At 40.1% G+C, this 22409-nt stretch overlaps 1 protein-coding gene across 1 annotated transcript in view; it reads right to left on the reverse strand.

Annotated features, from left to right (window-relative positions):
- Nucleotides 1-3415: 3415 nt before the first annotated feature.
- CALCR (calcitonin receptor) overlaps nucleotides 3416-22409 on the reverse strand; it is a 150386-nt gene continuing 131392 nt past the window's right edge. Inside the window, exons 11-13 of the mRNA XM_058816392.1 lie at nucleotides 19747-19965; nucleotides 10198-10239; nucleotides 3416-3637 (exon numbers count right to left, since the gene is read on the reverse strand). Coding sequence (XP_058672375.1) covers nucleotides 3416-3637; nucleotides 10198-10239; nucleotides 19747-19965 — 483 coding nt within the window. The remainder of the gene's footprint in view (nucleotides 3638-10197; nucleotides 10240-19746; nucleotides 19966-22409) is intronic.

Genomic DNA, 22409 nt, shown 5'->3' on the forward strand with positions numbered 1-22409 from the left:
GTGATGCTGAGATTTACTTTATTTTCTCAGTTATGCTCTGAATTCTTAGTAAAGGGGTTCCTAAATGCAGATTTGGGATCCATCTGGAAATGCATAAAAAGTTGTGTAGAGAGCAGAGAGGGCATGTTCACACTGCAGATTCTCATTAGCTTGGGATCAATTACCCATTCAATGCAATTGACTTTAGGTTACAAATCCTCAAATTTTTGAGCAGTATTTAGCTTCACAAAGACACACCGAATTTTGAAAATTCCTAGCAGTGGAAATGTAGGTACCTTCACATTTTCAGTATTTCAGCTTTCCATCTTTGTAAGTCTGCTCATATTTTGTTTATTGAGGCTGGCAAAGAATGGGAGAAGAGAACAGAAATCCACCACTTTTGTAGGATTATTGTTATCCTAAAGCAGAGTTATTTTGCTATGTGAGCATTCTGTAGTGTTTTAATTAAGGTAGCATTATTGCTAACAATTTTAATACACAGAAAATTGCCTGTTGTACTTTTGTTGCTGTTTTATTTCAGATAAAATATATTTATTAAGTAAATAAAATAAAAATCAAGTCTTACTTTCAACATCCCATGCCACAACAAATATTTTAATTTGTGCTGTGTTTCTGTATCGCATAAAGCATAACAAACAGCATCCATCTAAATCTATCTTCCTGATAGATTTGGTTGCTCAGAGCAACCACACAAAACCTTCCGCAAGAGCAAATGCTCACTAAACTGGGTTTTCATGTGTTGGGTGTGGTGTTTCAGAGGAAGCAGATACTGCAGAGGTGATAAATGTGAGGTTGTTTTCCTCTTAAAATCCGCTGATTCAAGTGTCAGCTCCTTCCGTACTTTTTGATACACTGATACATTAATTATATGTTTCTGCTGTTCTTCTGAAATCTGAGTCAAATCAGCCTACTGTCATAATTGGAATTATTGAGGTTGTATCAGCATTCTCAATATTACTGTCACTAGTGTATGGTGCTATTTATAAAGCAGAGAATAAAATGTACCTTATGTGTGCAATTATGGCATTTCAAACCATGTTGAGATGAAGAAAAATAGCATTTCCCATTGGAAAATATTTTGATTAGAAATTACTCAGTAAGTACCTTTAAAACTCAGCCTTTCCTACAAAACCCAAGTGTGATGACAGCCCTAAAGTCAGTGCGTATGTTTTACCAATTTTTTTTGTGAAATCATCATCCCTTGACTGAAACCAAAACTTCCATAAAGACTGACATAAGAACACCAAAGCTGCAAACAATATCCTAAACCTCAGATTCTGAATGTGACTTTTCAGAGCACTCTACTAAACAGAGCAAGAAAATATCACTATAGAAGAAAGAAAACAATCAGTATAATGGTAAAGCATTTCCATTTTGTACATCCACATGAACGTAGCTAACTGTGGAACAACTTGCACTTACATGTTGTAAACTTTACATTATTAAAACTGACATGTTCATTATTAAACTCTCTATATTATTCACATTTCTTTTACAATCAGCTCATCTGTGTCTTTAGAAAGTAGGAATGCCTTCTTGCAGCCCTCCTGGGAAGTGCAGTGTGCCCCAAAGCTATTCAGAATAATACAGATTCGTAGCAGAGCCACTTTATTGTCTTTAACAACTGGCTCCTCCATTTCGTATTGTTCACTGGTGAAAGTAGAAATTGCAATATGAGAAATACTGTTTGAAAAAGTAACTGTCTTTGTATTCCTGGAAGTCTGAAAAGTAGGTATTGAACAAGCACACACGATGGTGTTTTCTTGTGGGTGTTCCGCTGGACTGACCGTGTGGTGATCTGCACCGCCAGCAGACAACTCCTTCTTGTTCCCCAGCTCCTCCTTTGTTCTACAGTGGCAGAGCTGGCAGCTTCCTCCTCATTCTGGGGACAATGTGCCATGGTACACAGCTGGCGGGTGTGCTGGTGGTGAAAACAGAGCAGCCTCCCTCCCTGCAAGGCATTGCCTCGTGTATGGACAGGGTGAATCTGGTCCCTTTTCACAGTGCTTGCTTTACAGCTCTGCCTCATGAACTTGCTTCTGAAGGGGACTTTTCCAGGGAGGTGGTGACTCATGTAACTAGACACGTAGATTTTTCCTCCATTTAAAATCTACAAATTGAGGGTAAAGCTTAGGGTCTGGTTGTGTCAGGGAAGGAAATTCAGCCTGGCTGGATACAACATTTAAAAATGGTTTCAAATCACTGTGGAGGAAATGGCCTCGTGTTTTTGAAGTCTACACTGAACTGTATTGCGTAACTCATTCCTGAACACTGAAGAGAGTTGTTCATTGCTCATCCAAGTTAACAGGGATTTGTGTGCTAATTTCAATAGAAGCAGAAATAGATTATAAAGGTTTTGGCAAGACTATGTAATGATTAGGAACTCAGGAGAACAACCATATTCTAAAAGCAGATGCTTCCTGGGCTATGATATTGATTCCTGATTTCTTTCATAGGAGCATTTTCTGCCATGATAACAAATTTATAACAGAGACAAGCATTCATCTAGCACTCAACTCAGAATGCTTATTAAATAAAACATAGTTCCCGAACTAATTTCAAAGCTTATTCAGAGTGAGCGAATTGAGTCTTAATGATGAGTTTCTGGGTAGAGTAATAGGGTGACAATTTTTCCTATAAATACATATTCTTGAACTACCAGTATTGTTAAATGAAATCTATTCTGAGATGCCTTCAGGACTTGTGTCATTAAGCCTGAAGAATTGATTTGTATCTCTGAGGGTGTTTGAGATCTTGGTATGCAATGACTATTTCATCTTAATTTGCTTTATGCTCCTGCTAAAGGGATGATAATATTTTGGGATATCCTTTGGGGATGGTATTATTTTGTGGCATTCTTTGGAAAGCATCAAGATTTCAATACTTTGGAATGCCCTTCTGTTGTTCATATGGTTGATTTTTCTGGCAATGTGTAAAATCTTTTAAGCAGTCATCAAGCTAATTTAAAGGGAAAAATAAATGACTCCAAGTCAGTTACACTTTGTGAAAGTTGATGGTTTAAAATCTAGTGTTAATGAAAAGTACCAAAAGCAAAAACTGCTGAAAGTTTCCAATTGCCACATACTGGTTCTTTCTTTCCTCTTTGCTATTGGCTACCTGGGGCTGTTACAAATGTCAGATGGTCACTTCATACAGGTATCAGGAGATGTGGAGATTACAGAGCCTGGTGGGCAGGTCCATGTTCACTCCCTTCTGCGGAAGAAATGCTATTCCAGGTCTGTATCACACTCCCTCTACATCATTGCTGTCAGAGGTTGATGTGGTTTGAATAGGATGTGTCCTTCTGCCTGGGCCTGCACTTTGACACAGCATCTTGGATTTCCACACTCCCACCCTTCTCCCCAATTTCCTCACAAGCAGAACATGAAACAATGTGTTTGCAGCTGGTGCTGAGCTAGGCAGACGTGTCTCCAGATTTTAACGCAACAAGTTCAGAGTCCTCTGCGTATCTGCCATTCAAGTGTTCATTGTTGGCATCGTGGTGGTACAGGTACACAGGGACCTCAGTGATGGACGTGGCCGTGTAGGAGGTAGATCGCGTGGAGCAGTGCTCCCGGCGCCGCTGGCCCCACTGCGTCTTGTACTGCGCCCACTGCCTCTTCAGAGCTCCTTGCACCTGCCACGGAAACACTCTGTTACAGCGAGGCAACAAATACAATAACATTGTATTCTACAATAACATTATTTTATATTTACATACATATATATATATATATAAAATATATAATATATAACATAATTTATAATATTATACAATATACAATATACAATATACAATATACAATATACAATATACAATATATAATATATAATATATAATATATAATATAATATAATATAATATAATATAATATAATATAATATAATATAATGTAATATAATATATATAGTGTTAATATAATATAAATATATATATAAAATAATTATATGTATACACGATGTATGTATACATATATAATATGTATATACAATATATATTTATATGCAATATTGCAAAATAATATATAATATTGTATAATAATATAATATTGTTGTAATTCAAACACCTGTGACAGAAAGGGAAAGGGAAAGGGAAAGGGAAAGGGAAAGGGAAAGGGAAAGGGAAAGGGAAAGGGAAAGGGAAAGGGAAAGGGAAAGGGAAAGGGAAAGGGAAAGGGAAGGGAAGGGGAAGGGGAAGGGGAAGGGGAAGGGAAGGGAAGGGAAGGGAAGGGAAGGGAAGGGAAGGGAAGGGAAGGGAAGGAGGAAGGGAAGGGAAGGGAAGGGAAGGGAAGGGAAGGGAAGGGAAGGAAGGGAAGGGAAGGGAAGGGAAGGAAGGGAAGGGAAGGGAAGGGAAGGGAAGGGAAGGGAAGGGAAGGCAAGGGAAGGCAAGGGAAGGCAAGGGAAGGCAAGGGAAGGCAAGGGAAGGCAAGGAAAGGCAAGGAAAGGCAAGGGAAGGCAAGGAAAGGCAAGGAAAGGCAAGGAAAGGCAAGGAAAGGCAAGGAAAGGCAAGGAAAGGCAAGGAAAGGCAAGGAAAGGCAAGGAAAGGCAAGGAAAGGCAAGGAAAGGCAAGGAAAGGCAAGGAAAGGAAAGGAAAGGAAAGGAAAGGAAAGGAAAGGAAAGGAAAGGAAAGGAAAGGAAAGGAAAGGAAAGGAAAGGAAAGGAAAGGAAAGGAAAGGAAAGGAAAGGAAAGGAAAGGAAAGGAAAGGAAAGGAAAGGAAAGGAAAGGAAAGGAAAGGAAAGGAAAGGAAAGGAAAGGAAAGGAAAGGAAAGGAAAGGAAAGGAAAGGAAAGGAAAGGAAAGGAAAGGAAAGGAAAGGAAAGGAAAGGAAAGGAAAGGAAAGGAAAGGAAAGGAAAGGAAAGGAAAGGAAAGGAAAGGAAAGGAAAGGAAAGGAAAGGAAAGGAAAGGAAAGGAAAGGAAAGGAAAGGAAAGGAAAGGAAAGGAAAGGAAAGGAAAGGAAAGGAAAGGCTGATGCTGCCTCTGAAATGCCTAATGCATTTTGATACCTGAAGAAGATCAGCCTTGAGTAATGAGAATTGCCATGAATGGCAAAGTGTAAGTACACTTCATGAGCTTGCCAGGAATAATTTTGTAGAAAGAGTTAGAGGATCAGGACAGCTAAACAAAGATTTTATTCTGGTAATTTAAGAACAGGTTCTGTGCTCACAAAATATGGTCACAGCCCTCTGCATAGCATAGAGGATTTCAACTGTTGAACAGTCATCTGCTAAGAATAAGATATTTTATTCAACACTTACATTAGGAGTGGTGTTATACATAGTATTAGGAAATTATTTAAACTATTGAGTCTTGCCAAGGAATAAGAAGGACTTCTCCAGCTGCATGTCTATGCATGACAGCTCTTGGTAGTTTTGTGACATGAGCAGAAAGTGGGCAAATCCTGGCTCTTTTTGTTTAGATCAGTGATTCTGAACAACACAAAGTGAGAATAGCAGTAGTTTGGCACAATAATCTGATCTAAATGACCCTCTCCTCCAGAGGAAGGCAGGTGCAAGTAAGGCACTGTGATGACAGGAATCTAAAAGTTTCTGTGGTCCTGCTGAGGTGGGCACTGTCATTTGGAGAGTGTATTGCTATTCACCTTCTCCTTACACATAAAGGAAAAAACCAAATGGCTCTGTGGAGGTTAATTAGATATCCAGTGCAGGAAGGAATATGGTCACAATGGAACTTTAATTACTTGGGCTCTGAGCAAGGTTTACTATGTCAATGTTGAGAATTAAAATGAAATAGCTGCATGTGGGGATGTTTTATCACACTATCACCCAAGTTTATTAGTGAGAAAGAATTACTGGGTCAATGAATAATGCAGTGGTAGCACTTGATACAGAAATATTACATGAGTTAAACTTTGTAAAGATTTTAGTCACTTTAAAATTGCCTTCTGATGTTACAGTATGAATATTTTAGCTTTACCCCAAAAGCTATGGGGAGGGACTGGAAGAAGAAATCTTCATAAGTACCAGGACAGTGACTTTCTCCATGTCTCACTGGGGCATCTAGGGCAAACACAAGGAGGATAATGCAGAAACCTTGTGTGTGCACAGTGGCTCCGCCTGCAGCCACCTCTCCCCCCTGCACCACAGTCACCAGCCACTGTGCCCTTCTGGCCTTCACCTCTGCCCCAGGCTGGCCATGTTTGCATTTCACAGCACTTCATCCATTTGGATTAATGTCAGCATCTCCAGTGAAGGCAGCAAGAGCCTGCTCTTAGAGACTTGCTGTTCCTTTCTAGCCCTCTCCTTCCCCTGCCCCCTGCACAGACCCCAAGGCTTCGATCACTCTTGCATGGGGAGAGGAGCTGCTGTGCAGGTGAGAAGCTCCTGAGAAGCTCCCCAGCTGCTCTCAGCTGAACTGGAGTCTGCCATAGGTCTGGAGATGACAGTGTGGTTAACTGGAGAGGGAAGAACAATGTCCCTGAGTCTTACAGGGCCTGTCATGAGGAGTTTATAATTTTCTTCTTCAGAGAGAGTGATGCTTACACCGCATGTGTGATGGGTAGACAACAGCCACATCCCTTCCAGTTCAGCCCATGATCAGAAGTGCCATTATAAAGGTCTAAAAGGCTCCACAGAGCAGAGAGAGCACAAGGTCAAAGCATATTTTTTTTTTTTTGTTCTCTGCTGAACTGCTTGTTTGTACAAAAGGATCTGTCCACAAATGGATAATGGATTGTACAAGTTGCTGCATTTGAGTAGAACTTGTTAAGCTAATTTTCTGCCACGACTCCAAGAATCTCAGATGATCATAACTCAGTGCCAGCTAAAACCATTCAGGCATGAACTTTAAATATGTAAGCAGCATTACTGAAAATCACATGCAAAGCCACGATGTATTAATGACTGAGGAGGCACCTGGGGACCACAAGGCACACGGTGATGCCTGCCCTGCTTTCCACTGTGATGGCAGATAAAAGAAAGCAACCACTGAAGCAGTGAAGACCCCAAGTTTGTTTACTCTGGTCTTCAAGACTTTAAAGGTTTTTCTGTTCTCTATTAGCCATTCACACCTCATTGGCACAGAAGATACATGGCTGCTTTTTCCCCAAATAGACTTTCCATTCTGTTGTCCAGCCTTGCAGTCTAGAAGCAATCCCAGGCTTGAAAATGTGGTCTGGTGAGCAGGCTATTGCAGAAACCTTGGATTATCTCTACAAAACTGTAGCTGTTGGACAGAGAAACTGCAGTTCTACTGGACACCAAGATTTTATAGGAAAATGTACAAGAAGATTTTTCATTTCGAAAGCAAAAAAACCAAACATTGTTTATGTGTTCTTCCAGATGAACGCAGACATTAGTACAGCTTTTTTATTATTATGTTTAGATTTATTTCTATAGATGGGCTCATGGTACTAAAGTGATGTTAGTGAGGCAGCAGTGATTAATGCACTACAAAACACACTAAAGTGGTTCTGAGTTTAGCACTGTTTGTCCTGGCTAAGCTTCATGTGTTTCAGTCTTGAAGTTAAATGTTCCAGTAGGAAAAAAGTAAATCCCAGATTAGCCAAGCTTCTGCAGTACTAAAATTAATCTCCCTGCCCCACACTAAATTTTCTCATGAGAAATAATTTTAGCCTCTATGGCAGTAGATATATGCAGCAACTTGGAAACAATCGTATATCATGGCTGAAGACCACACTGTGTCTTTGGTCTGTGTACTTCTGCATACACCAGGACTGAGGGAGATTAGCTCAGTTTTCTTGGTCAAACTCATATTAATGCTCCCTTTAGAGGGCTCTAAAAGCAGCTTTGCATTAGTTTGTTGCTGTTTTTCTATAGGTTTTGTGCCTTATATATCTAGAGATTGTGTAACTGCAGAAATAAATGGGAAGAAAGGATCACAAACCTTTCATCCTCTCCTGGCCCAGCCCATCCCAGCCCAGACAGTCTAGTGCATGAAATTTGCTGGGTGTTCATGGGTTATGTGCTGCTGCAAATAGCACCAAACTGTCTTGAGTCTGTGTTAGAGAGGTGTCATCTTTGACACTGCTCACCTTAATGGGAAATTCTAAAAAAACTTCCCTAAATAAAATTTTCTAGAAGAAAAGAATGAGAGGGTTTTCCAGCACTCCTGCCATTGACAATCTGCAAATCTGAAGCAGATGCAATGATTTTGAAAAGGCTGTAATGGTGACAAGTACACAAGCACCAATAAAATCACTCTCAGCAAGTCTGAGAAACCTGTGTCCTCACAGTAATTTGTTTTTACTGCCTGACTTTGATCCATGTTTCTGATCAGCTGCTCCACCAAGGATCAATCATACATATTGGCAAGCAGATGCTTCAGATGTATTCCTTAGTGCATACTTTGAGAATTGTATCCCTGGGATTGTAAAAGTGGCCGTGCTCTTCTGACTTTGAGCTTTGCCAAAAGTACTTTGGAATTAGAGCTAGTTGATGAAACTAAGCAACTAATATATTTTAAGATACTTTATGTTTTCGGTGCATTTTGTTGTGACCTTTCCACATTTTTAACATTGCTACAACCTTTAATCTAGACAAATCTGGGTGTTCTCATTAGAGACGGAGAATCAACCTCTTGCAGTAAAGCTATAAAACATAAAGGGAATTTGTTTTGCAAAATCTAATCTGAAAAAAATGCAGGGGGCACTGGGAGGAGTGAAGAAGGCAATGTTCAGGATCGGGATTTTGGGGTAACACATTGCTTGGAGGGGGACACTGGAGTACTGGCTGCACACAGTGATGCAGTCACTCTTATAGGCAGAGGATGCTTCAAAAGCTGACTGACTGGTCTCTACTTTCTTCTAGGTCCTCCATACTAGGGAGTATCAGAAGTTTGTCTTTGTTTCCAGGGCATGGATATTCAGCTGTGTCAGAGTGATGACAGTAAAGCAGAAGGAGAAAGGTGATAGTAGCCTGCAGATACTGGGGACAGAAATGTGTTAGGAAAAGAGTTGTGCATGTCTTCAACTTTTAGTTGGATGCATGAAACTGTGAACCTCTGTAGTGTGATCTTACAGCTCTCACTTTGTGTGAGGTTGTGCTGTGATTAGCTGCTCACATTTTGCCATTCTCTGTCATCCCTCCTGAGGAGCCATGCTACAGAACTGCAGCTGAAGGCTCTCATCTTTTTTATTCTTCAGTTTCTCTGTACATTTACACAGGGAGCCAACCAGAGGAAAATGTACAGAGATGTTGACAAACGGTGGCAGAATTTAATACTCTCTGCTATCCTGAATGTTATAAAATCAGCCAGTAACACCTTATCAATAAGATAGCCTGTTTCCAGTCTCTATCAAAACATCAGTGTGGAGCACAAATGTCTCTCTTTATTTACTGAGTGCTAGCATCACAAAGTTTGTTCTGTATCTAATTCATCTGCTTTGGACCGAAAGTGAACTTTTTAATGGACTTCCTAGCTTTGCTAAGATATATGGTATTTTATTTCGCTACAGTTGAATGCTCTTGATGTGTTGAAAAAGTTTTTTTCTGCCAACCATCTTTGGAAAAATTCTTACTGCAGAAATTTAAATGGTTCTTGACATATTTTAACATGCTATTTTTTGTAAAAAAAAAAAAAAAGTAGTAAAGTGGATCTAAAACCCACTGTAGGTGTATATTCACATATATGATCCAGCTGTAAGAGATTGGGAGAGATCTTTGCCTTAAGGATTTTTATTTCTCAATTGCTACACAAGAAACACTGACTGTAAAAAGGCCACTGCTAGTCCTCAAAGGAGCTCAAGCAATTGCACTCCTCCACCTGTGACAGTGCTGCCAGGGATGGATTTGCTGTGGCTCTGGCCTGAGCTCCCCACTGCATTCTTCAGACAGATCCCTGAATGCCTTCTGTGCTTCTTATTGAGTGTTGTGGTCCTTCCTGCTGTTCTGGGGAAGGAAGGGGTGTAAAGCATTTTTCACCTTCACTTAGACCTCCATCTCAAACTTGCAGATAGTAGGGTCAGAGTGTCATGCCTGTACCTCACTAGGTGCCATCTGCTTTGTAATGGTAACAGAGCTGATTAATCTGCTCAGGGATATTCCAGTCACACTCTGCACAGAGCTGTCAGAAATGCACACCACTGGTGTGTGTAGAGACTAAAAGCAACTTGGTGTGGCTTCAAAGTTTGCAGTGTGACATGCTTCTCATCTGCATTAATGAACAGCAGGATGACTATTTTACAAGTTCTGATCATTTTCTGCATTTCATGTACTTACCTCACCATTGAAGAAGCAGAATATGGTAGCCACAAGTAAGCCCTAAGAGAAGGAAAAGAAAAGAATTTAGGGATCAGAATACATAGACTTCATAATGTTTTGGAAATTTGGCCTTGATGGATACAAGATAAAAACATTAGTCCACTTCCTCTGCGTCACAGACCACAGACATTCTCCATCTTTCACAGTGTGCTATTAAATGGATTTGTTGTCTTTTCATAATGTTTTACTGTGCCCCCCCACCCCCAGTCCAGCATTACTATATTTTATAGATTATCTGTTATGGCTGTGAAGTTATTTATATATAAGAGATGTAGAGAAGGAAAATAAAAGGTAGATATGTATTTTGCTTACAGAGGAGAACCACACTGCCACTGATTTTGCTGAAGAGATGGCAGAGGAATTTTGTTCTATATGTTGTCACTCACTCATCAGAGCATAGCTCTCCAGTCAAAAGTGCCAGACACAGAGAATCCAGCTGTCCCAGGAAGGTTTAAATTGAACTGTATGTCAGGATAAGTGAACTGGTATGTTTGTATGGATGGAGAAGGTATGAGAAGAGGTCTAAGTGGCCAGAAAAAGGAAAAAACCTACCACAGCACATGAGTTAGAGGGTAGGGAGGCAGAAAAAAGTGCACATCATAGCTTGGTTGTAAATGGCTTTAAGTTAATTTCATCATCACCAGAGTTGTTCAAATAGAATTTCACTCCTGCCATAAGATTAAACAGGGCCAAGATAGGAATATGAGACTGCAAAGTGTGAAATTAATGAGAAAATTCCTGCACAGAGAGCCTGCCATTCAGGATTATGTAGTTACACTGGTCCATGTCGTAGCTGCACTCACTCTTATTAAAATAGCATTACATAGCATCACTGGGAGCCAAATGCTTTAATTTTAAATTACTTAAAGCAGTTGTTATAAACTAAATGTATGGCAGTTTGTGAAATTGAGGGGAAAACTGCAATGCAGCTTATGTTCCCAAGGGCTGCTTTGAAGAGCTTTACAGCTGTATCTTTTTTATAAAACCTTCATTTAAATGATTACCAGTTGAATTGTAGATAATGCCTTGCAAAATGCCTTGGACTCTCAGATGCATATTTTGCACCACAAACAGAGTAAGGAATCACTTTTTAACAAAAGGCTTATATAGAGATACACAAGTTGGTTTGGACAAGTGCTGACCACATCAATACTGACAATTATTTTTCTTGAATATATTTTCTCTGATGCAGAATTTTTAATTTTACATAAATTCAAATATCAACATGAAACAGCACTTTGGATGAGGATGAAGGGTAAACATAGTTTGAAATAAAAGTTTCTTTTCATATTTTGGTAAAGCAGTGAGTATTTTAAAAAACTCAAATCCCACCATACAGGGAGAAATACACAAGAGCTTGTCCATAAATTTTGAGCTGAGAAGCTCCACAAATTCAAACAAAACCTTGCAGTTCTAAAGCAGGACTTTGCCAGACCAGACACTCCTAAATCAAAATTTTTGCAAAGGTAGAAAATGCCCTGGTCGATTGCAGCCTGTACTGATGCTGTTTGAGCTGTGCACAGCTGGGCACAACCTCTGCTCTTGGACTGCGCTGGGCACCCTTGCAGCAGGGCTCTGCTAAACGTGGTTTCACTAGCAGCAGTCAGCCACAATGGCAAACCAGATGGATCTGGATCTCCTCTGGGAGCAGGGACGCTCAGGGATGGCATACATGAGATGTGGGAAATCAGAAGACAGCATGGGGAGAGAAAGAAGCAGGGGGAGAGAAAGAGGCGGAGAATTTTTTTCCAAGTTTGCTCTTCAGTGAGAGTGTTTAGGGGGAATGTGGGAACCTTAGTTCACCTAAAGACAGAAATTGAACCTGAACTATTAAAGTAAAGCCATTTTCCATTTCAATTCCTGCATGGAATTGGAAATCTTCTGTTACATCCTGCAATTGCTCCACTTTTCTGCTATTCAAGAGTGTAGCTCTCTTAACTAATGCTTTCTCTAGTCAACTTCAGACAGAAAAGCTGAAGAGGAAAGTGGAGTGATGCCTCACATCCCTTTCAGTTTCTCTTCTAGTTTTGAGTTAGCTGAAAGCACACCTGGCTTGTTATTTTGAGACCATGCATGTTGTACATGTTCTGGCTGAAGAAATTATTTTCTGTACTCTGTTTCATGTATATCCCATTGCTCTTCTTCCACCTGCCATGGCCCTCTGGACTCTGCCATCTATCTTTCCATTATTTCTATTTCTCTTTCTGTTTCTTCTATTTCAATTTCAATTTCAATTTCAATTTCAATTTCAATTTCAATTTCAATTTCAATTTCAATTTCTAGTTCTAGTTCTAGTTCTAGTTCTAGTTCTAGTTCTAGTTCATCTTTTTATCCATGAAGTTTTGCCCATAGTTCAGAGGGCTATTTTTATCTTCAGCTGTAAAGCTGCAGAGATCTCAGTAGCAGACACCAGCTTTGTCTCTCTGGAGCCAGGAAGGCTTGGGATGACCATGATTCTAGAGTGGATCTATTAAAACATGTGACAGACTGCATGTAGTTTAATTATTTAATTTAAAGCCCATGGGTTATTTCTCATATCTCTTTGACACATATCTTCCAAACTCTAACTGCTACTGGTTTTTGCTCAGGATACAACGCTTGCTGAGGATGACATGTCTAAGTCAATTATAGCTCTCTGCCACTGTGTGGAGTTGTTAAACTAACCTGTGATATATTGTCTGCTCCCAGCTAGATAATGTTGGCTGTGGTCTTGAAAGTGGAAATGAAGAATATATTTATTTTAGGATAAGGGCCTTTAATGACTTCTTCTGAAATTCTTTATTTCTGAAACTACGTGAAGAACAAATGAATGTGTCTTTCAGCTGAATCATGCCATAGGGATTGTCCAGAGACGGCAGCTCTCAGACTTTCACTGCCTTACTTTATTAACTCTGTATTGAGTTTTTTCCAGTGTTTAAGTGACTATACTGGTCTAAGTGAATTCTTTGCTTGACAAGTATTTAATTTGTATCTCATTCTCCTAGAAGACATGAGTGTCTTGAAAAGAAGTTTGAGTAATTTACTCAGGTTAGAAATGAACAAATAAAAAATACCATTGAAGATAATACAAATTTACATAGGTTTCTCATACTTCTTTTTACTTTTTTATTTGAGATAATGTCTCCATTAAACCAAGAAAGCATATATAGGTGCACTTATTCCTGCTGTTCCTGACCATGTCCAGGGCCCTAACCTAATCAACCATACACTGTGTGGCTGATAAGATTTTAGTGGGGTCATGTATTCATTACTGATATTAGAAGATAATGTACAGGTGGTCATAGTATAAAAATCAGGTTTTGATTCTCTGGTGGACTTTGCTCTATGTCCATTTAATTCTCACTTCTGGAGCTGAATGGACAGCAAAAAGAAAAAAACAAAAGAAAAAGAAGAAAAGCATGGCTGAAGTTGTTCACAGAAATGCATCCCATTCCCACCTCTCTCATTTTGGCAGAGATAAAAAGCTTTGAGAAAAACAGCAGTGCTTTTCTCACCACCTTCATTCACAGCACACCCATACAGCATCTCTGAGGTAAATGACTACATTATGAATTGTAAATTTATGTTACGTGAAAAAAAATAAGCAAAGCAAAGAATGTGTCTATGCAGTTTCTGCTGCTACTGAGGTGGGGAGATTGTCATGAGAGGGCTGAAGACAGCAGGAAAATGATAGCGATATCCCATCAACCAAAATATGAGGGACATGGCATGGATACTTAAAAAAAAAAAAGAAAAACATCTTTCCCTAAGTCAAAGCCATCAAAAGGCATAACATGCCATCAAGGGCAGGGACATGCACCAAAGATTCCTCTATTGGTCCCCATTGAAATCGCAAGATTTCTTTTCCCTTCCCGAAAGGATATGAAATTTCCTTTCGCGAAGGGAAAAGGAATCTTGCGATTCCCAAAAGAAAGGCTTACAAACACTCTGGAAAGGAGATAGCTTCAAATGAAATGCAATTGAAAAAAACAGAAAATCAGGAGTTTTAGTGTCTTCAAAAAATAGGCTGGGAGTAAATGAGCTGCATTGCAAGGGACCAAAACATGCCAAAACTAAGGTCCCAGATGTTGCAAAAGCAGGGGAAAAAGTCACGGAGGAAGACAAAACTTGGAGGGGAAGATATGACAGACATGGCATGGATACTTAAAATTAAAAAAAAAAAAACGGAAAAAATCTTTCCCTAAGTCAAAGCCATCAAAAGGCATAACATGCCATCAAGGGCAGGGACATGCACCAAAGATTCCTCTATTGGTCCCCATTGAAATCGCAAGATCCCTTTTCCCTTCCCGAAAGGAAATTTCATTTCCTTTTAGGAAGGGAAGCAAAGCTCATGCTTTGTTTCTCCTGCTCCCTATGGAGATTTCATTACTGTCATTTTTTGCGTGAAAGTTTCATATAAAATTGGCACTTCATTATATTCAGCTTACAAAATATATTTTCCCTAACCTTAATTTGCTTAAAATATTGAAAAGCTTTTGAACTACTAATAATTCAAAGAGAAAAAAAAGAATGGAAGATAAAGAAAAAATGCTTATGTTGTCAAAAGCAGTCCTATAACTTTAAGTTTGAACAGAAGGAGAAAATATTTCTGCCTGGTTTGGCATTATAGAGGATATTTATTTCCTTTTAAACTGAGAAACAGATGGACTGAATACCTTCTAAAATACTTTGAAATTTCTCACTATTTTTAACAGGCTACTTTTAAATGGGTTAATTTTATTCTGTATAAGGTTGCACAGAGAGCTGAATTTAAAGCTTGGATGCATTGTGGATATATATGCAGTCCAAATCCAGGCCTTAAAGATTCAAAATGCCCTTGTACTGAACCAGGCACCTCTGAGCTGCATCCTCCTGCCTGGCAGGGGGGGTGCTGGAGCCATGGGGGGTTGCTTGGGAGCTGCTGAGTGGCACACAAAGGATCTCACTTGTGGAGAAAAAGACAGTGATTATTTTCTGTTCAGCAGAAAAAAAATCCCTTCTCATTTGCCAATAAAAACCAAGGCTCTTATGCTGAATAGCATTTTAATTTCTCATTAGAGGTAGAATTACACTTTTAGAGCCTCAGTCACCAAGGGATTGAGAAGAACAGCTTTAGCTGCTTGTGTCCTGCTGTTGATTCAGGGGCTGTTCCTCCACCCCTCCCTCACAGACCTGCACAGTGACAGTGCCATTTTATGGCACCTGACAATCTCTAAAAACCTGGCTTGCAGGTGCTGGAGATAGAATGGGACAGCTGGTGTAGCGAGCTTGAAAGCTGAGGCTTATTCATTCCTGGGCTGGTTAGAGAGCTGTGGGGGGACTGTGTCTGTATGTGGGACTAACTGATGCATCATGCAGTTAATTTTCTACTCTTTCTTTTTTGTTGTGAGGCCTTTGCTGTGGGCCAGTGTCAGGAGTTAGAAGCTGGGGTAGTGGCCCTTGGTAGCAGAACTGTCGCAGACATCTTTTCATGTAAAATCCTTTTCTTAGGATTTTTTATTCCTGAGAAGCTGAGAGGCCTCAGGAACAAAATGTAAAAAATGGTTATCTGCTGCTATGGAATGCTACAGGTCCATCTGTGATTGGTCTCATGTGCTTGTTTGTAATTAATGGCCAACCACAGTGGAGCTAGCTCGGACAGAGACTCTGAGGCAGCTGCCTGTGTTATCATTCTTTTCTATTCTATTCTTAGCTTAGCTAGCCTTCTGAGATGAAACTTTTCCTTCTATTCTTTTTATTATAGTTTGAATGTAATGTATATCATAAAATAATAAATCAAGCCTTCTGAACATGGAGTCAACATTCTCGTCTCTTCCCTCACCTGAAAACCCCTGTGAACACCGTTACACAGAACCTCTGACAGAAGCACATCTCCCCAATCTCTTTACAGCCTGGGACCTCTCAAAAGGTTGCCAGTGGTTCCAAGGGTGAAGGAAGCTCCAGCCCCAGCTCCAGCCCCAGCTCCAGCCCCAGCACCAGCAGAGGTGCAGGACACCCTGCCAGGTCATCAGGTACAAGCCACATCTCTCTTGCTCTGTCTCAGAATGGAGACCTGAATGCAGCTACATGCTGGACCGAGGCCTTTGGCTTCACAGGAGGCATTCCCTTTGCCCAGGTGTATCATTTTGTCTTCACTGGGCAGCACGATGGGGTTTTCAGGCATTTGAGAGATGTGTTTTCATGCCAGAGGAGTGCAAGGAGCTGGTATATCTGGTACCCTAATGCTTTATAGCCCAAGCGAATTTGCATCTTTCATGAGATTTCAGCATCATCAACCAAGTTTTGAAAATCAGGTCCTTTAAGGCAGATCTGCAACTCACTGGCTCTTGTGGAGTGCAAACGTTTGCTTTGTGGTGCCTAATTTAGGAGCTCTGTGAAATAAGATAACTGTGTGTGTTCAGCAATGCATCCACAGCACCCCAATCCATGCATGTCATTCCAGTTAAGATGTGTTGATTTTGTGTAGGGTAGAGTTAGTTTTCTTCAAAGTAGCTGGTCTGGGGCTCTGCTGTGGGTGTGTGCTGGACACAGTGTTGATAATGCAGGGATGTTTTAGCTATGGCTCAGCAGGGCCTCCAAAAGTCAAGGCCTTGGCTGCTTTTCATCTCACACCACCTTGGTGGGCTAGGAGGGCACAGGGAATTGGGAGGGGACACAGTCAGGACAGCTGAACCCAGCTGATCCAAGGAAAATCCCAGAGCATATGGTGTCATGATCAGCATGTAAAGTGGGAGGAGAAGAAAAAGGGGGATGTTAGGAATGTTGGCATTTTTTTGTCCCAGGTAATTTTACATGTGGCGGAGCCCTACTTCCCTTAGGATGCCTGAACAACTGCCTGGCCATGAGAAGGTGAGAATGAATTCTGTAGTTTGCTTTGTTTGCATGTGTGGCTTTTGTTTTATCTACTAAACTGTCTTTACCTCACCTGATGAATTTTCCCTGTTTTCTCTTTTATCTTTCCAGTTCTCTCCTCCATGCCAGTGCAGGGAGCCAGCGAGGGGCTCTGTGGGGCTGAGCTGCCAGCTGGGGTTAAACCACAATGTAGTGGATGAAATGTCTTTTGCCTGGTGTACTTTTCATTTCAGCATTTTGGAGACTAAAGAGCTGATATTGGTGATGGTGAGAAGATATATGAACCTCTACATTTAGAGGATTAATGGGAAGTTGGCTAGCTGGTCAGGAAAAGTGAATGCATTCCCATTTGCAGCCCAAAACCAGCCTTCCATTCTTTTTATCATTTAGGTATCTGTTCTTTGGATCTATTAAGAACAACTGGTCTATTGCAAAGACACATGCAGTAGACATTCAGTGTTTGTGAATTGTTCATACAACCATATTTAAAAACCCACTTCTGCTTAAAATGGTGAGCATTGATGACACCATTACAAAAGGGTGGGACAGATCAAAACCAGACTTCTGCTGTTATTCAGAAGTGACTTCAGCTGAGCAAACCTAGCTTGTGGACAAATAAAATAAAATAGAAAAATAAAATAAATAAAATAAAATACTGGTATGTTGTTTTTCAGTCGGGAAAGCCATTCTCTGAAAGAAATAGCATTACATGTTTTTTTTTGTGAAAAGTTCTTTCTTTTATTCAATTCTCTGAGTTTTACAATAGACTGCAGTTCTTGTTTGCACCATTTCTGTGTACATGAATTATATAACTAACACATCAATCCTTCATGTTCACTTAAAGAAGTCATGTACTGTGAAAACTTGCCTCTCTTTCTGTTCTAGAAAAGGCATAAAATTTTCTCATTTAAGCAGTGCAGAAATGAAGAATGTACAACATTTTGCACCAAAAAAGATGACTGACATGCCGTGAGCTGCAAAACCTCACAGGCTCTTGCTGGTGTCTGCACGGGCTGGCTGTGCTGTGGGTCAGGGGAGCGCAGCAGCTAAAGGGGAAGCACAGCCATTACACAAACTCACACAGAATCTGCTAATTACAGAACCAGCCCTAGAAGAAAATGAGCACCAGAGGAGTGATTATACAGCCGGGGATCGATCTTAAATATGCATACAAGAAATGCTAGGGAAAGAATTAAGAATGTTTATTTTACGTTGCTGGTTAAAAATCCAGTCTAAGTGGAAAAGGGAGTATTGCAGTTGGCTGCAGCCAGCAGGACAACTGCCCAGCCCTTCCAAAATGCCAAATTCTTGCAGGAAGATTATACTGCAGAGGTGTCAGGGGTTCTTCTGTGAGAGCAGAAGGAGCCCACCAGGGATGAAACTTTCCTGCCTTGGATCCCTCCCTCACCCACTCCCTTCATCCATGCAGCCTCCATTTTAACCTCAGTTTGGTGATTTTCTGTTGCATAATGATCACAATTAGAATTTTTAATTAAGACAATTATAATCGGTTTTGCGATTCTCCAACAACTGCATGGAATTTAAAAGATATTTTAAGAGTAAAGTGATTATTGTAACACTCTGTCTTATCCTAACTTGTTAGAACTGCAATCAAATAACTTGTCACCAAAAAACTAATTTGGAGATATTCATTTATAGCTCTTGTAAGTGAAAAAGTAACAGTACAGGCAACAATAGAAGTAACAAAGCTGTCATTCCTTTTAAGCAGAACTGTAATATAAGATGTCATACACTTCAAAAGTAGACCTATAACTTCAGTTATTCTACCCATGCAGCAGCAGGAGCACCCACAGTTTTGAAGGGATAAGGATGATAAGCAGGATATATAATCTAACAGGGTTCACAGATTTTGGTTGCCTTATTTATAATTTCATTTAAGGAAACAGCACTACTATTTTTAAGCTGTTTTCTTATTAAAGCATTAAAATAATTTCTCCACTTACTTGTTCCACATGAATGAAAGCAAGAAGTTAGTCACCATATTCACTCATGTTGACCACTACTCACAAATGCCTTGAAAAACTGCCTTTCCTAGTCAGTATAGGTCTGGATATATTCCAGTCAGTCAACCAGATAACCCAGCATTTAAATGCATTTAGGTTTGGCTTGTTTTGTTAAAAAAAAGAACCCAAACAAAACTAGACTTACTGAATGATGTATTTTCAGAGCGTTTTTGAAATCAAAATGTCAATCTGATAATTTAAACTGACTAATAATGGAATTATAACTCCTAAATGAAGCTTAGTTATCTCTGGTTTTTCTTTTGTGTGTTGGCATTCCCTCTGAGCAACCGTTTGCTAAGACTGCTTATTTTAATATTAAGGTCACAGCACTAGTTTTAGTCAATTTGAGCAGTTCAACAGAAGTTATGCTGGAACATAAAAGCTGTCTGTGAACTCATTTTTTCTCCATAGTTTGGAAATAGTGTGAACTGATAATTTTTACTTATTACATTGTTTCCTCTGTCTTGTCTCTGTTTACACAGTGGTGCTGCTTGTGTAAATGCAGATAATCCAATACTGTGAAATGGCTGGAAAAGAACTGAAAAGCCAGTTATTTCAGCTTCAGGGTAAAACTCGAAGGTGCTGGCAACACGATCTTTGAGTAAATTAGTTTAACATCAAACAATTCAACTACACTGAAGCTGCTACATACCTGGTAATGCATTAGTATGTGCATGATGTAATCATATATTTCTCCAGCAAGTCGGTTTTCTGGTCTCCAGGGAATAATAACAAACTGAATTCCCAGTAAGGGCACCAGGATTAAAGTAGCTCTGACAGCTTTCATATACATGTTGGACTCAGCACGGTGGGTATCTCTCAGCTTTGTCACCAAAACTCGGACAATGTTCAGCAAAAAGAAGAAATTGACCTGCAAAAACAAAGGTATTGTAGGTGAAAGCATTCAAATTAAACAGACATTCAAAATAAAAATACCAAGCACATAAATGGCAATAAACTGCAGCTTTCTAGCTTTATTGTATCTTATAATGGGCAGTTCCCTGGCAGTCAGGTCTTGGAAAATATCTTGAATATTTTCAGAAAAGATCTATTAAGCAACTCTACATGGTTTGGAGCCTGCATGGATGCTTCAGGAAAGCAGGGGTCAGTTCTAGAATGCACTGGACGTTTTGACACTGATATGGGCAAATTCAGGGTTTCCAGGGAACACTAAATATTATTTTTATATTGGAAGTTTAAATGGCGTGGACAAATTGTCCCCTAGAAATAACCACATCTCTGTCCTGAGTCTGACAGTTGCCAAGCTATCTTGCCAGTTGGGATAAACTCCAGCATGTCCCTGTACACATGGGACCTATGAGAGCACAGAGTTTCCCTAAGGAATATGCTCCATGGACTAATGCTTCAGGGTTGTCTGTGAGCAGAGGTGTAAGGCTGTTTTTGAGGAAAACCTTGGACATCTCTTGCCTCCACCAGACTGCAGGGACTCTGTGGTGCTCTACTCACAGGGAACAGCTAGCTGTTGCTGTCTCAGGGCAGAAAACTTTGTCCCTGATCCTCATGATCAGTGATACCACGTAGTTCAGCACCTCCTCTCCTCAGTTATTTATGGAAATCTGATTTCAGCATAGAGCAACTTGCCCTTGACCCTGGCTTCACAGAGAGCTCCTTGTGGGATGTGCTGAGAGCCTGCAGGAAGAGGGAGGGCAGAGCCAGGCTGGTAATGAGTTCAGTGATTACCCTGAGGACATCTCTGGATCACAGACCCTTGGCCTCCAGGGTACCCACATCACTCTTTTCCACTCTGCTACAGTAAAATCAGGCACTGACTCTTTGGAACTTTAATAGACTTTCTTTTTCCTGCTAATTTTTTGAAATAATGATGTAAGTGTATAATTTCCATAGATATTTCAAGAGTTCAAATCACATATATATATATATATCTCAGAAATTTCAGTTGAATTTTTTCAGAACGGTGAATCAGCAAGCTCTGGTAAAACATTTCATCACTTCTAAACTACACTGGGAGACCTTTCAACTGTTTTACATTTGTGCTCTACTAGAAAAGAGGAATAATAAATTACTTCTGAGGTCCCAGTCAACATTAAATCTAAACCTTATTCTCCATCCTCTTCTGACTTCACTCACTCTGCTTAACCTTCACTTTTAGATTTTCTGAAAGTAACTGTAAAAAGTCAAAGAAAGACTTTACAAAGTTAAAAACCCTCAGCTCTTCTGAATCAGTCTGCCACAATGGGTTTTTTTTTGTAGCAAATCATGCAGGATATACTGTAGACATTTGCTGGATTCCCGGCTGTTTAGGTGACCTGGAAAGGCCCGGGGTGGCCTTGGACAGCCCGCGCTTCAAAGGACGAGAAGAGGCTCCAGATCTTTTCTCGGTCTCGGTGTTTGTTAATTGTTTATCTAAAAGATTTTCTCTCAGCCCAACAGAGGTCTGCACAGCAGCCAGCCATGAGCACACTGCGAGCCCCCGGGGCGGTCACCTATCTTTATACTCAAAGTTACGTATACAATATTTATCAATTTTCCCCAATACCTTTTACCCTTATTAACCAGTGCACTTTTAGTAATAACCAATCCCAAAGTGCCAACATCACCACAGAAGATGGAGGCCAAGAAGAAGAAGAAGAAGAAGAACAGGACACGCCCCAATTCCTCCATCTTACTTCTTTAGACCCCCCTGTACAGAAATCCTAAACCCTGTGTCTTACACTCTAATTAACTTATCCCTTCACAATTCACCCAGTGAAATCTTCCCATCCTCATACAGGTGTCGTCTCCTGTGTAGGATCAAAGTCCAGCCACCAGACACTTCTGGCAACATTCCAGGACCTCCGAGCCCCCCAAGGGTGGTCTCGGTCACTCTGCACATCAGTCCTGAGGTGCTGAGATCCCACAGACATTGACATCTTCATAAGAAAAATAAGACTGGAAATGACATAAGCACAATATAGAAATAATATCTTATTTTGAAAATAGCTAAAGATTGCTATTTTTCCATAATAGTTGCTTATATTTTCTTTGTGAAAAGATATAAAGACTGGGATCACAGTGACAAAAAAATAAAGGTTAAATGAATTATCTCAGATGGTAATTGACATTGCAATAGGAGATACAGTCAAGGTTGAACCAATAAACCCACAATAAATGTGATTCTATGGGACCAACAGACTGCCTATAAGGCAGGGAAGGATGGGCTATTTCATATAGCTGATGTTAAAGACTGCTTCTCCAGAAAGGGTAGAAAGACTTTTTGTTTATTCAGCTATTATATGGAAAGTTGTTTATTCAAAGTTTTCTAAGTACTCACTGCACTATTGTTTGATCTCTGAG

Source organism: Ammospiza caudacuta, chromosome 1 (assembly GCF_027887145.1).
Source record: "Ammospiza caudacuta isolate bAmmCau1 chromosome 1, bAmmCau1.pri, whole genome shotgun sequence".
Lineage (NCBI taxonomy): Eukaryota > Metazoa > Chordata > Aves > Passeriformes > Passerellidae > Ammospiza > Ammospiza caudacuta.